The sequence below is a fragment of the Drosophila subpulchrella genome, chromosome 3L (assembly GCF_014743375.2).
Source record: "Drosophila subpulchrella strain 33 F10 #4 breed RU33 chromosome 3L, RU_Dsub_v1.1 Primary Assembly, whole genome shotgun sequence".
Taxonomy (NCBI): domain Eukaryota; kingdom Metazoa; phylum Arthropoda; class Insecta; order Diptera; family Drosophilidae; genus Drosophila; species Drosophila subpulchrella.
Genome location: NC_050612.1, coordinates 12,517,645 through 12,541,265, shown reverse-complemented (window position 1 = coordinate 12,541,265; position 23,621 = coordinate 12,517,645). Strand labels below are relative to the sequence as shown.

At 43.3% G+C, this 23,621-nt stretch overlaps 5 protein-coding genes across 17 annotated transcripts in view; 3 read left to right on the top strand and 2 right to left on the bottom strand.

Moving 5' to 3' along the window:
* The window catches only part of LOC119555224 (fibrillin-2), a 42,249-nt gene extending 36,114 nt beyond the window's left edge, over positions 1-6,135 (bottom strand). Inside the window, exon 1 of the mRNA XM_037866501.1 lies at positions 6,087-6,135. The gene's annotated coding sequence lies outside the window, so the exon portion shown is untranslated. The remainder of the gene's footprint in view (positions 1-6,086) is intronic.
* On the top strand, positions 188-4,653 carry LOC119555222. Of its 3 annotated transcripts, none has more exons than XM_037866494.1 (2): positions 188-1,403; positions 1,758-4,653. In XM_037866494.1, the coding sequence occupies exons 1-2, from the start codon at positions 396-398 to the stop codon at positions 4,533-4,535; spliced, it is 3,786 nt and encodes a 1,261-aa protein (XP_037722422.1). In that variant the 5' UTR covers positions 188-395; the 3' UTR covers positions 4,536-4,653. The 3 variants fall into 3 exon arrangements, with proteins under 3 accessions (XP_037722422.1, XP_037722423.1, XP_037722424.1); XM_037866495.1 differs by having other exon boundaries at positions 188-3,593; positions 4,293-4,653; XM_037866496.1 differs by having other exon boundaries at positions 188-1,692; positions 1,758-1,924.
* Positions 6,136-10,283: 4,148 nt separating the features above from the next.
* Positions 10,284-15,158, top strand: LOC119553080 (tonsoku-like protein). Its single transcript, XM_037863227.1, has 5 exons — positions 10,284-10,668; positions 10,734-10,905; positions 11,173-13,686; positions 13,741-13,916; positions 13,982-15,158. Exons 1-5 carry the CDS (start codon positions 10,398-10,400, stop codon positions 15,067-15,069), a joined length of 4,221 nt encoding a protein of 1,406 aa, XP_037719155.1. The 5' UTR covers positions 10,284-10,397; the 3' UTR covers positions 15,070-15,158.
* Positions 15,159-15,463: 305 nt separating this feature from the next.
* LOC119553082 (probable medium-chain specific acyl-CoA dehydrogenase, mitochondrial) lies at positions 15,464-17,847 on the bottom strand. Its single transcript, XM_037863231.1, has 3 exons — positions 17,687-17,847; positions 16,530-16,886; positions 15,464-16,467 (listed from the first exon to the last, which is right to left on the bottom strand). Exons 1-3 carry the CDS (start codon positions 17,702-17,704, stop codon positions 15,583-15,585), a joined length of 1,260 nt encoding a protein of 419 aa, XP_037719159.1. The 5' UTR covers positions 17,705-17,847; the 3' UTR covers positions 15,464-15,582.
* A 1,566-nt stretch (positions 17,848-19,413) lies between these two features.
* LOC119553078 (ankyrin-3) overlaps positions 19,414-23,621 on the top strand; it is a 71,249-nt gene continuing 67,041 nt past the window's right edge. For 8 of the 11 annotated variants that reach the window (XM_037863221.1, XM_037863214.1, XM_037863219.1 and 5 more), the window contains exon 1: positions 21,178-21,360. In XM_037863221.1, the coding sequence (XP_037719149.1) occupies positions 21,316-21,360 (45 nt within the window). In that variant the 5' untranslated portion in view covers positions 21,178-21,315. Of the gene's footprint in view, positions 20,077-21,165; positions 21,361-23,621 lie in introns of those variants that run through there. The other 3 variants (XM_037863226.1, XM_037863224.1, XM_037863216.1) reach the window with 3 other exon arrangements.

Sequence of the window (23,621 nt, the reverse complement as noted above, 5' to 3'; positions counted from 1 at the left end):
CTTTTCGCGCTTCCAATCTTTTGGGTTCTTGAGTGGCCGAGAACCTTTTGTCAGCTCGGACCGCCGCAGTAATTATGCAATAGCCACAACCAGTTTGTCTCGCTCGGCAGTCGACGTCGTCATATTCAAATTGACTTTGGGATGAAGATGCGACCGCCGCAGATTTCAGTCGTCAACGAAACGCGCAAACGCACACAGCCAGCTGGAAATCGAAAAATAAAAAAAATATTTAACTAAAAAACGCGGAGACAAAAACCGATACCCACGAGTTCTCGAAATCGCTGTAAAATTTGAATTTCAAATGACCTAAGGATCTTGCTCCAGTTTTTTGTGTGCTTTCTGTGTTCCCTATAAAAGAGTGATAGCTGCGGGTTCGAGTGTCAGAACAGATCAAGATGCTGAGGTGGCCAGTGGTTTGCCTACTGCTCCCGCTTTTGGCCACGGCCAAGTTTTTCGATCGCTGTGAGTTGGCCAATTTGCTGCAGCACCGTTTTGGCCTTCCTGCCGCCCAGGTGGCCACCTTGGTGTGCATAGCCCAGCACTCGAGTGACTTTAATACGGCTGCCTTTGGCGGAGGAGCAGGACTGGGCGGTGGTTCCCATGGTCTCTTCCAGATCAGTGATGTCTACTGGTGCTCGCCACCGGGTCAGGGAAAGGGTTGCGGGCTGAGTTGCTCCAGTTTGCGGGACGATGACATCGCCGACGATGTCCTGTGCGTAAGGAAGATCTATGCAGAGCACCAGAGGATCAGCGGAGATGGTTTCACCGCCTGGCAGGCTTATGGAGCCTACTGCAGCCATGATGCAGCCTCCTATGTGGCAGGATGTGGAGGTCCTGGCAGCACAGCTCTCGCGGTGGCCGCCTCCTACCAGAAACCCCAGCAAGTTCAGGTTCACAGCTATCCTGTGACTCAATACTACCACCAGGTGGCTCAAGTCCAGCCGCAGGGTAAAATCTACAGCCGTTGCGAGCTGGCCCAAGAACTGTTTTACCAGCACAAGCTGCCCATGCCGCAGATTCCCACCTGGGTGTGCATTGCCCAGCATGAGTCCTCCTTCAACACAGCTGCCGTGGGTCGCCTGAATGCTGATGGCAGTGCGGATCATGGTCTCTTCCAGATCAGCGACCTCTTCTGGTGCACCCACGATCAGAGGGCTGGAAAGGGATGCCATGCCACCTGCAATCAGTTCCTGGACACCAGCATTGCCGACGATGTGCAGTGCATCCGGAGGATCCATCAGGAGCACACTCAGATCTCGGGAGATGGCTTCAATGCCTGGACCGTGTACCAGAGGAACTGCCTCAATCAGCACTACGAACAGGTGGCAGCCTGTTTTGCCAAGCCTCCGACTCACCAGCACCCCAATGCCATTGGGGGAGGAGGAGGTCCTGTGAAGCCCAAGGTTAGCTACGCCTATCAATATGGCCAAGTCCAAGTGCATCAGAGCCCGGCTGTGAACCAATATTATCGGCCAGCGGCGCCCGTTTTGAGTTACCCATCCTATGGGGCTGCCTATTCGAGCAATCCCTTCCTGCGACCACGACCCCCTAGTCCCCCCAGACAGCATCCCAATGCCATTGGTGCACCCCTTAAGAACCAATCCCCCGCTAACCCATTCTATAGCCACAAACAGGCAGTACAGTATCAACCACACTATCAGACACACTTTCAAACACACTATCAACGCACGGGTAAAGTTTACAATCGCTGCGAGTTAGCCCAAGAGTTGTATTTCTCACACAAGTTTCCCATGCAGGAATTGGCCACCTGGGTGTGCATCGCCGAGCATGAGTCCTCCTTTAAAACGGCAGCTGTGGGTCGCCTGAATGCGGATGGGAGTGCGGATCACGGGCTCTTCCAGATCAGCGATCTTTACTGGTGCACACATGGCGATGGAGGCGGCAAGGGCTGTCACATCGACTGCAATCGCCTGCTGGACTCGGATATCACGGATGATGTCAGGTGTGTGAGGACCATCTACGAGGAGCACACTAGGATTTCGGGGGATGGTTTCACCGCCTGGACTGTCTACAATGGACACTGCAGGCAGAAGACTAGAGCTGATATCGCCGGCTGTTTCGAGGGTAAAGATCTGCCCGGGGAAGTGGCGAAACCACCTAGGGGAAACGAGCTGGTCAAGAAGGCATCTCCACATTCGAAGGGAAAAATCTACAACCGCTGTGAGCTGGCCAAAGAACTGTACCACAAGCATAAGTTACCCATGAAGGAGATTCCCACCTGGGTTTGCATAGCACAACATGAGTCCTCTTTCAATACAGCAGCTGTGGGAAAACTGAATTCAGATGGCAGTGAGGATCATGGTCTGTTCCAGATCAGCGATATCTACTGGTGTTCCCATGACCAGACAAGTGGCAAGGCCTGCCACATTGAATGCGATCGTTTGCTGGATTCAGATATATCCGATGACGTTCAGTGCATACGAACAATCCACGAAGAACACACACGACTCTCCGGAGATGGCTTTAATGCCTGGACTGTCTACAATGGACATTGCAGAAATCAGAACTTGGCCCAGTTGAGCGACTGCTTCGAAGGAAATGAGATTGCAGAGGCGGATAAGATCAGCCCTTATGGAGAGAGGCCACAAGTGAAGCCTCATCAGTTGTTGCTCGAGAGCCCACAGCAAAAGAAAGCAGCCAATCAAAATTATGTGGGAAATCCCTTCCTACAAGCAGCTAAGCAACCCACAAAAGTTAAAAATAAAATTACGAATAATATATCAGCTCCCAAGGAGCCACAAAGCAATAAACTCTATGCATCCAATCCATTTTTCAACAACCAACTACAGAACAAACCTAACCTGGCATCCCAAAAACCCAACTATGAACGCAATCCCTTCCTGAAAGCCCCAATGTTAATTACACCCACTGCCCTTACTTTACACACTTCAGGAGAAGTCAAGCCCCATGTCAGTTTATCCTATGCCCAGAATCCATTCCTCAGTCTACTAGGCAAACCAATTGTACCCGCTCAAGCACCCATCAAGTCCAAGCCCCAGCCCAAGCCCTCGAGCCCAAGTCATAGTCCATCTAAGCCCACTCAGCTGGTCAACAGACCCTATGTCAGCAGCGACAGCTTCCGCAATGAGGTGATTAAATTTACGGCCACCTCTGCGGCAGCAGCAACAACTTCCAGCGTTACAAAGCAATCTGTAACAACAACCACACGGAAACCTTTGACAGCGACCACAAGAAAACCAGTCTCAACTGCGGCCAAAACAACTAGCTTGCCGTTATGGTCATGGCAAACTTCTACGACCGCTAAGCCCACTATAACAGAAAGTGGTAATCGCTTTACGGCCACAACGAAAGCATCAGCATATCCAACAACCACTCGATCGGTGATAACCAATGGGCCCACTACTCGTCCAACTATTGGGGCGGTTACTAGAGCAACTACTCGGGCCACGGCTCATTCAACTTATGGCTCAATCCGCACAACAGCTCGTCCAAATTTATACTTAAACACTAACCCAACTACTCGTTCAACAACACGATTAACTACTACTCCAACGCGAAGTCCAGTTTCAACAACTCAAAAACTCCAATCAACAACATCGAGACCAATAACAGTAAGCAAAGCCAACACTCGGCCCATATCAACTGTTCGACCAATTACAACCACTCAGAAATCTACAACAACCAAGACAACAAATCGATATTCTGCCTTATATTCACCATCCCATTCTCCAAACTTAACAACAAAAACTACAACCCGTTATACCACTACTTCTCGCCCAACAACCAATTCTCAATACCAATATATATCTGTAAATAAACCCAGCACAGCACCAAAAACAGTAAGCAAACCCACCACTCGACCTATTACAACTATTCGGCCAATTACAACCACTCACCAATCTTTTATAACCAAGACCACAAATCGATCTGCTGCCCTATATTCACCAACCTATCGTCCAAATTCAACAACAAAAACTACAACTCGTTCTACCACTACTACTCGTCCAACAACCAAGTTCCAGAACCACTATATATCTGTTAATAAACCCACCACACGACCAACTGCACCTACTCGTTTAACCACAATTCGATACTCACCAACAACTCAGCAACCTTCGACAACGAGAACCACCAACCGTTACTCACCAACAACTCACCAACCTTCGACAACGAGAACCACCACTCGTTACTCAACGATAACGGCACCAATCACTCGTCAAGGAAGCACCACACCAAGGCCATATTTATTTACCTCAACAACGAAAAAGAGTGCCACCACTAAGAATCCCTTTGATCATCCGTTTTTCCAGAAATTCAATGCAAAGTTTGAGAAAGGATCAACAACTCAAGTGCAAAATCAAAAAGCGACCACAGCTAATAAAAATCAAACTACCATCAGTCCTTATCATGCTAAATATGAAGAGACCAAGATCAAAACAGGAGCTAAAACAATTCTTTCCTATGAGATTGGCCAAAACAGAAATACAACGAGGCCAAAAAGTGCCTTTGATGTTTACCTAAATTGGAACCAAAATTTGGCTGGTAACCATTAGCTTGACACTCTTGAGACTTGTAAATATGCGTTTTTGATCGATGTAATACCACTAGTTTAGCATAATGGCAAAATACTCATGCATTATTAATCCGTAAGCCTTATAAATAGGATTTAGATAATAAAATAAAAATAAAAACCATGCGAATGCGAAATGTTAGAAAATTAATTCAACTTCAGAGACTGGTTGGCGGGCAAAGCTGACAACGCGCCAAGCGTCGCCAAGTGCGATTGGATCGTGGCTTTAAGCAGGGGCAGTGATTAATTTCGTTAACCCGTTCTTGGCCGACTCTTGTTAACATAAAAACCGAGCACGGCGACAAAGACAAAGCGGGCCAAAGAACTGCAGAGATAATTTGTTTTGAATTTCGATTGGGTCCCCCAATAATGTTCTTTGATTTCAGCAACTTATCAATTTGTATTCTTAATGTAAAGGCCTGCGAAGCACCTTCTGTGCCATTGGCAGCCACCAACAATGCTTTTAATTATACAAGTTCATTTATTTATACCCGTTACTCGTAGAGCAAAAGAGTATTTTGAATTTGGGGAAAAGTATGTATAATGAAAGCGTTTCCGACTCCGTAATGCATATATATTCTTTATCAGAATCACCAGACGAGTATATGTAGCCATGACAACAACCATGTTAGCCGTCTACAGCCTTTATTTAAGAACGATTTCATGCTTTTCATTTGAATATTAATATTATTTAGATATATCTCGTTCGTTTCAGTTTCGAATACATATTTCTCTATCTAGCATATAATTAAAAACCAATTTAAATGTATAATATATGTATATTGATTTAATAATTAATCGGACTTAGTTCATGCCTGCAACATTCTTATTTTATTATTGAATCGTTAGATTTAGAATTATTCATATTTGATTGTTGGCCGAAAGGTTCTGAAATGAAGTATTTTCGGTCTTGAAAATTTGTGCTTGAAAGCTGCATTTTGTTTTTGGGTTCTGTATTTTCAATGCTTGGCAAAGATTTGACACCGAAAATACTTGATTCAAGCACGAAATACTTGATTTTTTTTTTTAAGTGCAGAAGCAAATTTTTGACTGAATAATATTACCATCGATTGATTTAATAAAATGTTTTCACGGAAAGATTCGAGTGCCCACAAACCGCCCAAAACTGTGGTTCCTATAGCGTTCTCCCTAGTCAGTGTAGTAAGTGTTCAGCCTAACGCTTTTTTTAGTTTTACATTTTTATTTTAAAATGCTATACACATGTTTTTTGGTACGTTGCAAATTTTATGACCAAAAAATTTAGTTTTTTATTCACGTACGTGCGCACTGCATATTTTATTGTCTATTACCCCTCACAGCTTGAGGCTGGGAAAATTTAACAATTTAATTTCAATTGTTGGTATTAACTTACTGTCGACGCACACGACGAATTTATATCACTGTAACCAAAACAGTCCCTTTTCTACAAATTTTCATTTAGGAGGAAGACTTGGAAACGTTTAATTCTTAAATTATTTTTCAATCACAACAATGATTTTAGAATTATTTATTAAATTTTTTTTGAGCTACTTACGTTACTAAATCCGAAGTGTATGACCAACTTGAATTACACTATTCTCTTCACTTTTTAATTGCTAGTTTACTGTAAAACTATACGGTAAGTAGCTCCTTACTGGTGAGCAGATAAATCAGTATTGAATACGAAGAAAAAAAAAGTATCATTTTATCTGCCGCAGGCGAATATAAATTTGCCTCGTTTATCCAAAACGGGAAAAGTTGTTTTTTAAATTGATTCCAAGTATTAAATTGATGTCACCCACGACCATATCAAATTGAACGTGTCATCCCAGCCTCAGTCTAAGGGGCAAGCACAATTAAACATTGGTTGTCTTGAGTACTTACCAAAATGCTACTTTAAGCCAGGAATTTCCCTTAAAACTCCTATAACTAAACATAAAAACACGAAAAACATCGTACATTTTTAGAATAAGGTTATTAAAGGCATATACGGCAGAAATGAAAAATCAGAGTTTTTTTTAGTTCCAAACTTGAGCGATTTTTGTATTATCATGTATAATTATATTCCTTTCTGGGAATGAGTCCCACTAATAAATAATGTATGATTTAAAAAGTTAAAAAAATGATATGTGTAGGTGATCTAATATTTCAGATACGCGAAATACTAAAAAAATAAGCCACAATTAAAGGTGAATAATATATGCTGTGAACATTTCAAATTCTTTCCTCTTACCTACTCTCACTGTTTTTTTACATTTTCATTTACAATTGTAATTACTTTTAAAGAATAATTTAATTTTTGTCAGTTTGAACTTTACATTTTTCATGTTTTTTTGTGAATATAATGTTAGGTAGCTTGGCTAAAAACTTAGATTTCGGTCCAAAAGTAGGCTACATAATTTTGACATATTTCAGTACTTATGGTTATAGTCTTGCTCTTGAGCCTAAATTTGTATATTTTATTAGTGAATTTCTAGAGCAGACAAGGCAGACTTTGAGTCCCGACCTGAAGTCGCATTTCAGCGGGAATCTTACTTAAATTGCCAACCAACCCAACAGGGCATTGATTTTTGAGTTCCGTGAAAATTAAAGTCGTAATTAAGTCCCGGGAGAAATCCTGTGCATCCGTTCTACCAGTTACATACTTTCCAACGAATCTAGTTTACTCTTTTACTCTACGAGTAACAGATACAAAAAGTAGACTTTCAATAGATATTGTCAATAAGTGGTTAATGGGCTGAGAACACTATTGTATCATTTTAACTGAATTGATATGACCTTTTCATTGATTGATTGTACATCAAGTAAATTTAACTTAAGGTTTTGTTAAAATACTTATGTCCACTAGTGTATACTGGCTGCCCATATCACTAATTAACGACCGTGATCTAATGCGTGATATAATTGTTCTACCCCAGTACATTGAAATATATGAAATTAAAATTTAAATAAATTTTCTATAAGAGCCTTAACAAAAATCGAAAATACAAATTTAAAAAAAAAACCAAGTAATTTCTAATTTCCATCTTCTCCTACGTAGTTCGTCACAATAAAATGAATACCTTTTTAATTTAAAAAATATAATTACAAATAAAAAATATTTTTTTTTGGTACATTGAGTGTTACTTACAATTTATAAAGCAAAAAATTTGCTTTTGAGTCACTGTTTACTGTATATTTTAGTGTTGATTTCCGCTTCACTGGGTTTCGTGCTTGTTAAATTAACGACTGGGATGGGGATTCAATTGCTATAGCATTAATATGCTTTCGGCGAAACGCCGAATTTAAAGCAAAAATGGAGAAAAATCTTTTCAATTAATTGATTCTTGAAATAATTTTGTGTCATCCAGGCCTAACCAATTTAATTCGCCCAAGCAAGTTAAGTTTAAACGGCTAAGGCCAATTTAATAACTCACTAAAAAACAAGAAAGAAAGTTAACTTCGGCAAGCCAAAGCTTATAAACCCTTGCAGTTAAAATTATTAAATTTAAAAATACAAAAAATGATATTCCCAATAGTATAAGATAATATGTCAAAAAACACCGAAGCTATACTTTTGTTTCATATTATTTTTCCACCAATTTTCCGATCGTTCCTATGGCAGCTTTTTGATATAATAGTCCGATTTTGATAAAATTTAATTCAAAATTAATTAAAAAATGTAATTTCCAAGCTTAGGAGGTTATATGTTAAAAAACACCAAAGACGTAATTTTTTCCCGATTATTCCTATGGGAGCTATTAGATATAGTTGTCCGATCCGGCTGGGTCCGACTTATGTACTACCTGCAAAAGATATAAGACATTTTGGAAAGTTTCAGCCCGATAGCTTTAAAACTGAGAGACAAGTTTGCGTAGAAACGGACGGACAGACGGACAGACGGACATGGCTAGATCGACTCGTCTAGTCATGCTGATCAAGAATATATATACTTTACGGGGTCGGAAACGTCTCCTTCACTGCGTTGCAGACTTCTGACTGAAATCAATATACCCTCTGCAAGGGTATAAAAATGATATACCGGAATATTCTTTTCAGAACTCCTAAAGCTAAACATAACAAGGAGAGAACGCTGTATTCCCGACTCAGCTAACCAACCTCAAAATAAATAAACACTCACGAGTAAGGTATCGGATATATGGGATCAAGAATATATGTACATATATACTTTATGGGGTCGCAGACGCTTCTTTCTACCTGTTACATACTTTTCCCCGAATACAATTTTTACTCTACGAGTAACGGGTTAAAAACACGAAACACTTCAATTATTTTCAAAATAAAAATTTAAGGCCTCGAAGAAAAAAATGAATAAAACAACTGCACGCAATTTTAAAGATGTTTTAATTATTTAATCACCAAATTTGCTGATAAAAATGTGGTATGTATATATGTATATGTATGAATGTACTTAAGTGTGGTCTATTACTTGACCAAAAAAATGTCTAACAATTTAATAACCGTTTTTTAGGAAGCTTAATATTTGTGGACGAAGTAATTTCACTTATGATTATTGAATTCGTAAACCTTGGGCACACAAAATTAGTATAGGATATATTTTTTGTTTTTCAAACAGAAACATACAAGGGCAGGTCTTAAAGATTGTTAACTAACCTTTTTTAGGTCCATCCTAATGTATGAACATCTGACCAAGCAAAAAAGATTGCAAAAGATAAGAAAACAAGAAAGGAAGTTAACTTCGGCTTGCTGAAGTATACCCTTGTATACCCTTGCAGTTATAATTATTAAATTTAAAAATACAAAAAAATGATATTCCCAATAGTACAAGATAATATGTCAAAAACCACCGAACCTATACTATGTTTCCTATTATTTTCCCACCAATTTTCCGATCGTTCCTATGGGAGCTATATGATATAGTCGTCCGATTTTGATAAAATTTAATTCAAAATTCAAAATTAATCAAAAAATTTGATTTCCAAGCTTAGGAGGTTATATGTTAAAAAACACCAAAGATATAATTTTTTAATTTTTTTTCCGACTATTCCTATGGGAGCTATAAGATATAGTTGTCCGATCCGGCTGGTCGATCCGATACCTGCAAAAGATATAAGACTTTTGGAACAATTTCAGCCCGATAGCTTTAAAACTGAAAGACTAGTTGCGTAGAAACGGACGGACATGGCTGATCAAGAATATATATACTTTATGGGGTCGGAAACGTCTCCTTCACTGCGTTGCAAACTTCTGACTGAAATCAATATACACTCTGCAGGGGTATAATGAAGGCCCACGATCGTCGCCATATAAGATCAAAGGCCAATTGAATTAGTTAAACCTTAATTTAATTAATTTGAGTACAGTGCTAAAACCTTCTATAAATAGTTTTTGATGGGCATCCTTACCTGCACTGTATAGTTTTAGAAGACTACAAAGTTTAGCTTTGAGAAAGGATACAATTTCGCACTTCACAAGAACTCAAGGACCGCTACATTTAAAAAAGAAAGTAAAGTGAGACCAGCCCTCGGATAATCATATTTCTCGAGGCACTTTATTAAATTGAAAATATAAAAGCGATTAACTTTATATGTATATCAGAACGGAAGTGCCGACCATCTGTGATGAGCCCATAAATAGGCTCCGGCTGAAATGTGTTGTGTGCTAAATTTCTAAAACTATTTGTATATCTATCGATATTTCTAGATGAACCGAGAAACTATCGATGTTGGCCAATTTTTGGTAGGATCGATAGCATCGAGTAAAAATCGACGTTTGTCCCATCTCTAATTCCCGCCGATCGCTAAGAACAACAAATGGTCGAAAACGATTAAAAATTAAATAATTTGTGTTAGTTACTTAATTGTTTTGTTTTGTATTATCTAAGTCCGTTCTGCGTGTCTGTTTAATGGATGAGAAGCGCTACCTGAAGCGCAAGGAGAAGGCGCGCAGCGACGGCAACCGAGATCAGGTGGCGGTCAGTTGCAACCAGCTGGGCGACTTCTACAATCAGCAGGGCAAATACAACGATGCGGTCAGGGAATATGTCCAGGAGGCCCAGATATACGCCTCCATGGGCAAGGAGCTGGAGACGGCCAAGGCCAAGAGGATGGTGGGCGAGATGTACACCCTGCTGTGCGACTACGATGCGGCCAAGGATCACATCGGCGATTACCTGAGTGAGTTTGTTGGAGCACCTCGTAAATGAGGATTATCCCTTATAACCCATGTATTCCTTCCCCAGAGATTGCCAAGCGATTGAAGAACCAGGTGGAGGAGCAGCGGGCATATGCCACTTTGGGTCGCGTGCATCTTCTACATGGACAGGGTCTGGCGGACAGCTCCGCCTCCGGAGCCATGGAGCAACTAAAACTGGCGGAGAAGAGTTTCCTACGCAGCCTCCTGCTGATCAAGGAGTAGGTTTTCCTCGTAGAAACTTTAGAAATTCCTGCTTAGATGTCAGAGTACTGTCTAGAGATCGGTTCTCTCAAAAGGATTTAAATTTTAGAGACCTTACTAATAACTATATCTTTACTACGCATCGTTGTTTCAAGTCCTATTTATTCTATAAATGTTATACAATATAAATGATAAAGAATAGGAAACGCAGGATACATACAATCAAATTTTTTGGAAATCCCTGATAAAGCTTTTACACTTTTTAATAAGTCCCTATTTTAAAGACTTTCAGGTCAGATTTCGAAACTGGAGCAACTCGATATGCAAGCCCGCTGCTACCTGAACATTGGCGTGGTGAAAGAACACATGGAGGCTTTCCAAGAGTCCATCGAGTACATCGATAAAGCCATAAAGATCAGCAAAACGCACGATCTGTGGGACCTGACCCACTTGTGTTACATTTCGATGAGCTTGCTCTACAATTGCAAAAAAAACGACGCAACGTCGGCGCTCCGCTACTGCAATATGGCTTTGGAGGTGGCCAAGCGGTTACCCAATAAGGTGAAGAAGATCTGCGAGACTCTGATTACCAAAGCGGAGATCCTGATCAAGGCGGGCGACTTTGCCAGCGCAAAGCATATACTCACCAAGGCGTACAAGAAGAACACACCGGATGAGAACGATCGGGGGAGCATTGAAAAGCAGCTGAGGATCGTGGTGAAGATCTGCCAGACCCTGGATGAACTGGTCCTGACCAGTTCAGTGGACTACGGCAAGCTGAAGAGCCTGTACGAGAAACTGGGCGACGGTTGCTGTCATCTGATGAACTACGAGAAAGCTTTAACATATTACCAAAAGATGTTGGAGAACGCTGAACTGAATCAGGAGGCTGGAAAGAGCCTAGTGCCGATCTATGTGAGTCTCTATCAGACTTATCGAGACAACGGGCAGTTTGACAAGGCCTTGGAGTACCTGTGGAAAGAGTTTGAGCTGAACCAGGATGTTCCCTCGGAGGCGTTCACCACCCTCTGCACCATTGCAGAGATATGCGAACAGCAGTCTCACCCTTTTTGGACCGTCCACGACGTTTACCAAAAGGCTCTCCGGCAAGCCGAGAAGGCTGGCACCTCCGCTGACAAGCTCGAGAAGATTGCTATGGTAAGATTGCGGCGTCTGATGCTTAAGCATAATATGCAAGTTTTAGTTGAAAATCTGGAGGCGGAAGCTACAGCCAAAGGCATTGATTTGGACCAGGAGGAAAGCATGGGCGACGATGATGAAGATGCCGAAGCCGGTGGGACTGCCTTGCAGCAAAACACTCCCGATTGGGACGACGACTTCGACCTGACCACTCTCACTGACTCGGATGCTAGTGATCTGGATGAGAGCGAGAAACTGCGTCCGCAGAGAACCACACGAGGAAGCAGGTCTCTGGTCATTAAGAAGAACAATAAGGGCGAGACGCAACTGCATCAGGCGTGTATATCTGGCAATCTGGAGCTGGTCAGACGCCTCATTGACCAGGGCCACACGGTCAATGTGCGAGATCACGCAGGATGGCTGCCATTGCACGAGGCCTCTAATCATGGTTTTCGGGATATTGTAGAGCTGCTGCTGGACAAGGGAGCCGCATCTGCCATCAACGACAAAGGGGGCACTAGTTGCGATGGTATAACTCCTCTATTTGATGCCTGCTCAAATGGTTTCCTTGATGTGGCCGAACTCCTGCTGGACCGAGGAGCGGATGCTACTGTGCGAACGGACTACAACGAGACCTGTATCGCTGGGCTGGACAAGTGGCGCCAGGGAGCGCAGCTGGTGGATGGAGAGCAGGCACAGTATGCTCAATTGCGAGAGCGACTCCTCCGGACGCTTTCCAAGGTGGGCATCTGCAGCGACCGTAATGCCCGTCCTCTAACCAATGCCAATGTAAAAAGGGCAAGTAGGGATGAGCGGGGATGCTTATCAGAGGAAGAGGATGAAGAGGAGGCCCTACAGGAGAGTAATAGAAGATCCCTTAGCCACAACCGTTCGGGAAGTGAATATGGTCCCAAGAAATCCGGGAGCTCAACTCAACCTAGTGCCAGCAAGGAATACCGAAGTGTTATGGCGCAGTTAAAAAGACCCAATCGCCTCAGCGATGATCCCCCCAGCACCAGCACTATCAGCAAGCAGAAACGCAATGCCTTCCTTGACGATAGTGAGGTGGATGCGGATAGCTGGCTGATCGATGATGTGGGTCCGGAGCGAAAACGCAAACGCATCAACTCCGGAGATTTTAATAGCCGTCTCTCTAAAGAGAATTTTCAAGACTCTGCTTTGTCCCTGCCGGCAAACTGGGAGAATGACTTGCTCCAAAGCACTCCGGATACAGAATATTCGCAACGTCAAAAGCAAATGCGGAAACTTACCCTCTCCCGCTCCTCCAGTATGAGTAGCAACCATAGCAGTTCAGCCGCTCCTAGTCGGAAAAAGCATCAGGCCACACTTATGGACAGTGGATTCAGTAGATTTCGAAGCGAAAGTCCCCTGGGCAGTGAGTCCTCACAGGATGGCGCTGCTTCGGTAATTAGCCTGCGTACTATTGAACCTGATTCCACCACGAGCACTATTCAGCTGCTCATCTCTCCGTCCAAAACGTCGCCTATCAAGGTACAAACTACTCCCGTTCTGGCCACCACTGTGTCCTTCAAAGTCAAAGTGCAGGACGAACTGTTACTGGTTCCCATTGAGCGAAAAAAACTGCAGGATATTAACATTCGGTGGTTGGCTGAAGAAGCGGGGAGGCGTTATAATAAGTAAGAAAAGCTCATACAAAGTATAATTAAAGCTAATCCTAATTATATTACTAGGTTGACTGGACTAACACCTCTCCTACGACTCAAGACAGCCGATGGCTTCGCTTACGAGGAAACAGATGCGGTTAGTGTAGCCCTAGAGCAAAATATGCTGATGGCCACCATTCTGGATTGGAAAATATCACCTCTCTCGCAGCGATACGAGGAAATGTGCCATCAAGTGCAGAAAAGTAAGAATATATTTCAAAGGCCCTTTACCTTATTATGTACTCACGGAAATGTTCCTGATTTTTAGCCGTGGATAACAAGGTGAAGCTTCTACTGGAGCGTTCGCAAAACACTCAGATGCTAGAGCTCTCCGGCTTGTGGATGCGGGCTCAGCAAACGGAACCCATATTTAAAGCACTTCTCCATCAAGCGCGTCTCACGGTCTTGGATCTCTCCCGCAACTTTATTGGCAATGAAGGTTGCCAGCAGTTGGCCAAGTCTCTGCCCACATTGCTCCAACTTAAAGCCCTGCGTCTGCAATGCAATGCGATTGGCTCCCAAGGATTGGAGGCCCTGCTATGCGGTCAAGGCATGGATAAACTTGAGCTGTTGGAAGAGCTCAATTTAAGTCAGAATCCGTTGGGTAATGCCAGCCTGAGAATACTCAGTAGGTTTTGCGCCAGTCCTGCTGCTCGAGCTCTGACTTCCTTTTATATTGCTCAATGTGAGCTGACGGAGCTTCAGGACTTTGATCTGGGATTCAACCAGTTGAAACGATTTGATATCAGCTTTAACCAACTGTCCCAGCAGAGTGTGCGCCGGTTAACGGAGCAGCTGAATAGTTGCCGCCTGGAGCAATTGAATCTCAGCTATGTGCGCTGGCCCTTGGACAAGGCCAGTGCTTTTTCTTTGGGAGAGCGACTAGTTTCTCTGCTAGAGGGTGGCACCTGCGAACGATTTATCCGAGTGGAGCTCGCTGGCTGTGGTTTGAACGATGCGCACCTGTACCAGATTAGTCAGCATCTGGCCAAGGCCAAGCAACTCCACTGGCTGGATATCAGCGACAATGTCCGACTTAGTGGAGCTGCCCTGGGATACATACTAGATGAACTACCCCAACTGCACTCCCTGTTGGCCACCAATTGCACAAATCTTCTGGATGACACTCGTCTCCACAAACTTGAGCAACAACAGCAGGTGCCCAGGCGCTTGGACTTAACGATTGATGAAAAGGTGTTCTCCATGCCCGGTGTTTTGGAGACACTTCAGTCCATTTGGCAGCTGCAGTTCGGAGACAAGGCCAAGATGCTGACCGCATCGAACAGACGGAAAAGTAGCAGGCGGTACAAAGGTCTCCTTAAGCTGTTGGCTGATGGAAACGATGCGGAATTGTGAAGTCTCATCATGTAAAATCATTTTCATTGTGTTGTTTGTCCCAGAGTATTATTTTATTGTTTGACAATTATATAGCAAATCTGAGTGTACCCCTAATCGCATTCTTGATAACAGTACGCCAAAAAGTTAAGTCTAAGTAGGACAAGCACTCAGCCCCCACTGGGCTTATCTTATCGGCGGATGATAGCTGGCGAAATGATCTAAACTATAGACTTCTGGGGGTAAGTGAGGCAAAAAGCATTGAAAGTCGAGAAGTTAAGAAGAATTTGATAGTAAACTTGACTGTTGTTTACTTAATTCTTCAGGCCTTTTCGAAACTTCTTGTGTTTGTAATGCATTCCAACTGACCAAGTAGATAACACTGGTCCTTAAATAGATTAATGATAGACACTTATTTATATTTCTTGTAACTATTACTTATTATACTTTATTAATCGGCTTTGTGAATGTGTCGACAATGAGCATGACGGCGACTGAGGTGAATGATGATGAGGAATCCTGGTTAGCACCGGCTTAGGCGTTGCCCTTGGCAACCTCGTACATGTTTCGCGAGATGATGAGACGCTGGATCTGGGAAGTGCCTTCGTAGATCTGGTAGATCTTGGCATCACGCATCAGCTTCTCCACGGGATACTCGCTGTTAAAGCCGTTGCCTCCAAAGATCTGGACGGCATCGGAGGCGATCTTGTTGGCCACATCGGCGGCATGGCACTTGGCAATAGAGGCGTAGTAGCTGTTGCGACGTCCCTGGTCGATTTCCCAGGCGGACAGACGCCACGCCAGACGAGATGTTTCCACACCAATGGCCATATCGGCCAGCATGAACTGCACAGCCTGATGGTGAGCGATGGGTACGCCAAAAGTCTTGCGTTCCAGCGCGTACTTAAGAGCCTCATCCAGACAACGCTGTGCCAAACCCACAGCTCCTGCGGCCACTGGAGGACGCGTCTTGTCAAAGGTGCCCATGGCGATCTTGAAGCCGGCTCCCTCGCCAATCAGCACATTCTCCTTGGGCACACGCACATCCTCGAAGGTGATGCCACGAGTGTCGGAGGCGCGCTGTCCCATGTTCAACTCCTTGCGACCGGGCGTCAGGCCGGGAGAATCGCGCTCCACAATGAACCCGGTGAATGCCTTGCTGGGCGGGCATTTGGGATCAGGATTGGTGCGGGCTAGCACAAAGTACCAGTTGGCCACACCGCCGTTGGTGATCCACATCTTCTGGCCGTTAAGGATGTACTCATCGCCCTTCTTCTCGGCGCGCGTCTTGATGCCGGAAACATCGGATCCTGCTCCGGGCTCTGTGACTCCGTAGGCGGCGACCAGCGGCTCCTCGAGGAGACGACCCAGGTACTTCTTCTTCTGTTCCTTGTTACCGGACAGGATCACAGGAGTTTGCTGAGGATAGTGAATGGATTTAGAACACCTTCTTGTGAACGGATGCCAAACGAGTAACTTACGCCCAGACCACTGGCCTCCAAAGCGGTCATGATGCCGGTGCAACCGTAGGCCAGCTCCTCGGCCGACAGGCAGGTGGTGAACACATCGAGATCCAGACCACCAATGTCAGCGGGAATGTGGTTGTTCATCAGGCCCAGCTCCCAGGCCTTCTTGATGATGGGCCACGGGTACTCGCCGCTCTTGTCGTACTGGGCGGCCACTGGGATGATCTCCTCGCGGGTGAACTTGCGGGCCAGTTCCTGCAGCTGCAGCTGATCCTCGGTGAGTGCGAAGGAGGTGCCATTGGGGGAAACGTGGGACACGGCGGCGTAGGCGCGACTTTGAGACACCAACTGGCGCAGAGCAGGCGCAGCAAGCTAGATTTGTTAGAGAAAAGGAAGTCAGTTAGGTCGATTTCGGTGTTAGGATCATTCAAGGATTTGTTCTATACTTTTCGTAAATTATAAAAAGTAATAAAATGGAGCTATGTTGATTTTAAATGAAATTAAAACCATAATAAGAATAAGAATACATTTTTAAAAATATTCAAACAATTCCTAGATCCTATTTTATATATCAACGTTAAATTGTTTTTAATATTACGCTTGGTATATTGTTTTTTACACTTTGTCTAGTCTGAATAAAATTAAAACATGTATGTGGATCAAGCAGTACTAGTAATAAATTCTAGCAACAAACAAACAAGTTGAACATGATATAACCGACCGTCAGATTAAATCCATACATGATGTACGGATCAACATCATAACCTTTTTATATTTTTATGTGGGGTTCCGGTTCTCTGTGATCCTAAACCCACCCTTTATTATAACATCGCAAACAAAGAGAAATGTTATAAATCTCCTATCAGGCCTGCCAATAAAGTTTGCATTCTAAATTAAATCGAATGGAAAAACAAGCCGCCATTAGACGCCGCTAATAATAATTTTTCGAGGGGGGCAAAGTACAGATGATTGCTCGCAGATAGGCAACAACAAATGTGTTTACGAAACGGAACCCACTCGATTATATGTTTGTTTGTATGAACCCAAATCGCAGACGATCAACAGTTGCTGTCGTCATGAATCTGAGAGAACTTTGAACCTCCGTAAATAATATATGCATTTCTGATGTGTTTTTCACTTTCTCCGCGGTATAAACTAAAAGATTTGCTCACCTTGTTGAGGAACGCCATTGGGTTACGGGTTTATTTTCGTATTTTTCTAAGTTTTAACTAGGTCGCCTTAACTCGTCGGTTATTGTGGTTTTATGATGGATTTTGTAGATCGCCTTAACTCGTCGGTGGCTCGCAGCGAAATGATCCAAACTAGTTGCCGATGCGCCGGTATAGCGATGATATGTACATATGTACATGGGCGATAGAGCAGCGCCGCTTGGACATTGGACTCTGTGTTGCGCTGCGCTGGCAGTCGCGAAAGCTACAGAACCGCGATGACGAACGAACCACAAACATAAACATATGTACCTACAATATACAATATGCAGGCGGTTGAGATAAGGGAAGATGCCCTCGACATTCGAATGCGCTGTCGATGGAAAGTTTTTAATAAGTGTTTACTTTGATTAAGCTTAAAGCATTTTTAATAAGTATCTAAATTAAAAATCAAATACGGTTTTCGTTCCAAAATAGATAAGATATCATTGTTGATGTGACACATTCAAGATTTTCTTTGGGGACATATTTTTAAAGAACTTAATATTATTTAAAGCCCGTTTAAAATGCCCAAGGATACAACATTATAAATTGTAAATATGTTTTTTTATATTAACCTATACAAGCTACCGTTTTTTTATTATCAATATTAAGAATGACAGGAGACACACCCCCTTTTTTAATAAATCAATGTACTCTCAAAAATACCCTACTGATAAAGCTTAACAAAACGTAACGTGAGGTCTACGTATCTTTAGAAAACTACGTAAGGAAAAGCTTTTCGTTCAAAACGTAACGTATTCTTTTTTGGCAATAGGTATAAAGTGAATAATTGGGTATATTGGGCTTACAAATATATAAGTTAGCTTAAATCCATATATATATACGACCTAGAAAATACCTATTACAGTAATCATTACATCTTGTGTTTATTTTTATTTATCTTAAACATGAATAAATGTTATATCTTGAACATTATTATTGTGTAGATTAATATTTTTGAAAGCATTTTAAAAGATCACATTTTTTAAATTAAGTGTTCTATGATCGGTAAAAAATTTGCCAAGATTATTAGCTATATTAAAACCTGTAATACAAATAAAAAGCATTCTTTCTTAAGACTCTTCTTATGTCGCGGCTAAGAATATATTTTTAATTTACTCTTCCAGCCTGGCCTTAAAAGTCACAGGATAAGTCCTAGTCGAAAGCCTCGCCTGCCACCTGTAGGCCCTTGGAAATTGGAGCATACTTTTGCGCTTGACACAAATAGATGAACCGTGTTCCTCTGGCTGTGTTAAAAATAACAGAGTGATACACGCAGAGTGCCGCCCCGCCTCCAAGCCGAAAAAATCTCCAGCGAAACGAATTGGGAGTCCGTGACACAGTTGACGGTGAGATATATTAAAAACAGAGCACTACGTGGCCAGGCACGAAGGCATCATTAAATCAGCATCCTCAGCCAACCAAAATCGCAATCAGCCGCTGGAGCGGGGCATCTCTTATCAGCCAGGCGCATAAAACTGGGTCCGGTTAAAGCTCCTCCGACAGGACGACGACGAACACACACCCGACCGGGAGCCGAAGTGGCTCGGGTGGTGGTGCGACGGCGGGTGGAGAGTCCTGTGGCATCTAAGGCCCAACTGGGATAGCCGTAGCTGCTCCTAGTCAGTCATTTGACATTGCTCCTGCGAGAAGGTTGTCCACGCTCCGAGCCCCAGATCCTCCGTCGTCCTCATCGCGTTCGCAAGCCAGCCATAGTGTGTGTGTGTTTCTTGTGCTACCCACTCCCACATCTGGGATACATATAAAAGTGCCACCTCGTAGAGGAAGTGAAAAATTAAATAGGTGTTACCTAAGCCCAAACCAGGCAAACAAACAACAAGAAACAGGGAACAGTAGTTAAAGGTTGCGGCAGGATGGCCCAGTTTGTGACCCACATCCAGCCCACGCTGATGGAGGCGTCCCAAGGTCATGTGCCCCACCATCACGGACACCAGGTGGGTGTGCAGCACTCGTCGCATCTGCCCCACAGCGGTCACAACATGCCCTCGCCGCCCACCCACAATCACCACCATGGCCATGGACATGGTCACCACACCACCAGTGGAGGTGGTCATCATGGAGGAGCAGGTGGTCACTCGCAGAAGCAGTCGCACCACCCCACCACCGGCCACGCCTCCAAGGCTCCGCACCACAGCCCGCCCTCGAGGATCCACTCACCGCCGACGGAGCACCACCCGGAGCATGTGGGCCACTACGAGTACTTCCAGCATCAGCACGAACAGATCTTTCATCACGAAGGAGCCAACGGTGGTGCCCACCACAAGCAGCAGCAGCACCACCATCACCATCCCAACAAGCACGAGCACTGCCCCACAGGACACCAGAGTGCTGTGAGTAGTTCTGTCGGGGATTACATCATTGGATCGGGCAGTTGGGAATGGGTTAATCCCCCTTAATATAGATAGTCGTCACGTGATCAGAACTCCAAGGGGACGAAATTAGAGGTCACACCCACTTGCCTAGGGGAGTGGGAAAGGGTTGACGTCGTTAAAGTTAGAGTGACTTTTATAAGTTTTCATATTTTCACTATATCCTTTTTTATCCACTTTGTGTTAAAAGGGTCCTAGAGGTCATAAAATGTCAATTAGCTTGTATGTTTTATAAGCCTTGTACTATATTCTCTATCGTCTTCTTAAAGTTCATATGATACAGTACATTTGGAGGTCATAACCAAAATGATATAAATGATGGCTTCCCTTAACTAAAGGACCAAATCAGCCCAAACCATTTTTACATTCTATGAGAGTTAGGACACTTTATGGAAGCCGAATAGTTTTATGAGTTAATATTTACTTATGATGCTATAAGACCCAATCATAAAGTAGTAAAAGGAGAAATATCGTAAAATTTGGAAATGAATAATAAATTCCTTTCCTGAGGTCACCTCTTAATCAATTGCGCATTGATAATATCTCCAATCTTCCCCCAGAAAGTAACTATCGCATCTAAGCTGACATCAATCATCCTTGAAAGTAACCATGAATCACAACTTTTCGGGGCATCATCGCGGTCACATCTTGGAGCGAAAGTAAAGCCCATCTCATCTCATCTCATCACAATCCATCCCAGCGATGACGCAATTGTAATCCTTGGACCGACTGTGTCCAATGCCAAGTGAGTCATCGGCAGTGCGCTTCCGTTGTCCTTGCGGGGGCATTAACAACTCCTGCTGGCGCCGGGCATCAAATCTTGGGGCTCCTATGGCGAGGGAAGTCCTGAGCAGAAAGCTCTTTTTCGCAATCTTCTTCTCGGTTTGTTTGGGCTTTATAAATAGCCAACTTGGCTAAATGTTTTAGCTAAACGTTCTCTTTGCGGCACTCTTTACATTGGCATAGTACGATGATGTGCGGTTGAGGTCTCTGTTCTCGGGTCTATTATATTGCCATCTGTTCTGGGGGCTCTGGTTCTCTAGTTCGACGAGGCGCATTCGAAAATAATTCAGAAAACGACTCAAATCGCTCGGTGCGGCTGGCGCGCGAGGCCCTCTAGACAATATTTAGATATATACGCGTATATATTTCAATTTATTGGCCCCGACAAGTTTGAATAACCGGGGGTAATCTGGGCAAATGGAGACGCTGAAGAAACGCTTCCCATCGCTGCAGAGTTTGGGCGTAAGTTTCGCGACACCTTGGACTTGAATTTATGTAATGCGTTCCCGAAAAGCAAAACAAAAAAACCCCAGGCATCTGTTTTGGTTTGCCCTATAAATACAACCAAATTGGCCAGCGAATCGTGCGGTGAATTTTTTACATTTTTCATAATTTTGTGCGTGTGCCATACTTTGCGTCCCCTCGGGTGCAGTGAACTGAACACGGTGAAAATGTTTCCATTTTCTGCTCCCATTTCCCAGGAATTACCCACGATATGGCGATTTTGCCGTGCTCAATTTGCGTTGCGTTTTTTGGGGTCGTCAGAATTATGGGCAATCAGCTCATCTAGCTGGTAATTTACTTAAGGCATTGCCCCAAAGCATTCCTGCCACGCTGTTTTTTAAGGGGCTCCGGGGAGGGTCATTGAAATATCATATTGCTGGCGACAGGCCACCGCGACAGCGATGCTAACACAAATATTAACTTAAACACAGGGAGGCTTAAATAACTTTTGCCCAACACTGAATTATGGATACTTTTCTGGGTGGTTTCCTTAGAAAACATTAATAAGAAGTGACAAAGAATGGATTTTTAAAAAATATGGGTAAAGAATGCCTTGTTTACTGAAGTTTTCTCAGAAATATTTTATGTACGGGCAATTATTATATGATATAAGATAATCCGCGATGAATTTAAAGTTAAGCAACGAATTCAATAGAAATGTTAAAACAAGTAACGTTTTAGTTTCATCTAAGATTCCTGTGACACATGTTCTACTGGAAATACAGCAAACTAAACTGAATTGTCAAACTCGTACGACTTTTCCCTTGGGCTCATTGCTTCTCTAAGCAGCCCAAGGAAAGAAAATGTAATTAAAAACCTATCAATTGCATGTGAACGAAAACAGAAGAACCCTTTGAATTATTAATTGAGCCATACACAAATGACAATAGCCGAAGGCATTGAGAGAGTATAAACATTGCTGAAGTGCCTGGTAGCATGCGAATAGGCCATTTGGTTCTTGGGCCCACCCTGCCACCAAAATAAAGGCCAACTCGATGGGCTTTTGGCTTTAAAGTGCGAACGGAAAGACCCTTTTCGACTGGTCAAAAACAAAATAAACAGGGCCAATGTTTGGGCAAGGGATAAAGGGCTTCTCTTTAATTAAATTCAAAATGTGGCTGCCACCTTGCAGGCCGGTTTGCCACCCCTTTTAGCCCATTTAATTACCTGCAACGTGATTCACACACACACCCATTCCTTTATTTACTGCACAATTTGTCCCGGTCACGATGCAATTTGAAATGCAATTTTATGCAACCGCTCGAAGGGGTGGATTTGGCTTCCACTTCCTTCTCAGAGGGGTGGGTTTCCCGATCCTAAGAACCCGAATTAATGGCACTGGCTTTGCCTTACTTGGCACAACGTGACCGGGAATGCACACGCATCCGATTGGGATTTTCGACCTTTGAATGTGGTGCCAAAGGGGGTGGGTTCCGGGGTGTGAGTGTGATTTTCGAACAGCGCGAATACCGAACCCCAGTTCGAAACGGGAAGTAAACAACATCCAGTGGAGCGGTGCGTCTGCGCAGAAGTTAATCCCCAGCTGGAAGGAAACCCAACAGTCATCCATCAGCCGTCAACCAACTGTGGATTGTGTGCACTGGGCCCGGCCCTTATTTACTCTCGGTCAACAGAGTTTCGGGCCAGGAGATTATCTAGGGGTAGGACCACTGGGCCATTTCCATGTCTTCTAAATGAATTTTTTCTGTGTACTTAGCTAATTAGTCTAATGTGCTAACTGAAACTGTCGGTGGAATTTAATGCCTCGGATTCATGGTGCGAGCACTGACGGGAAGATTAATGTGGGTCTTGTTAGGATAGTTATTGTTATAGTTACTGCATGGGATAGTTGCAACTGGGGAAAATGTTTGCTTTATGAGCGGGGGTATAAATGATGGGATTCTTATTGGGTTGCAAAGCAAATAAGAGGGTCTTCTGAGGGTGTTCCGAAAAGATAATAGAGATTAAAGGGATAAATGGGATACAATTTTTAAAATATAATCTAGTTCAAAATTATTGTTGTCTTTATAAAGGCTATAATTTGTGGTTTAAAAACATTTAACATTAACACGTTATTTATTGCGTTTTATGTAATGACGTTAGGACTAACCTTCTTCGAAACAGGTTTTGAAGTCTGAAAAATAGGGTGGTGTGGTTTTTAAAATATCTTACTTTAAAGCTTCTGAAATTGTAGCAACTTTATAAGGGTTTTGTATTGC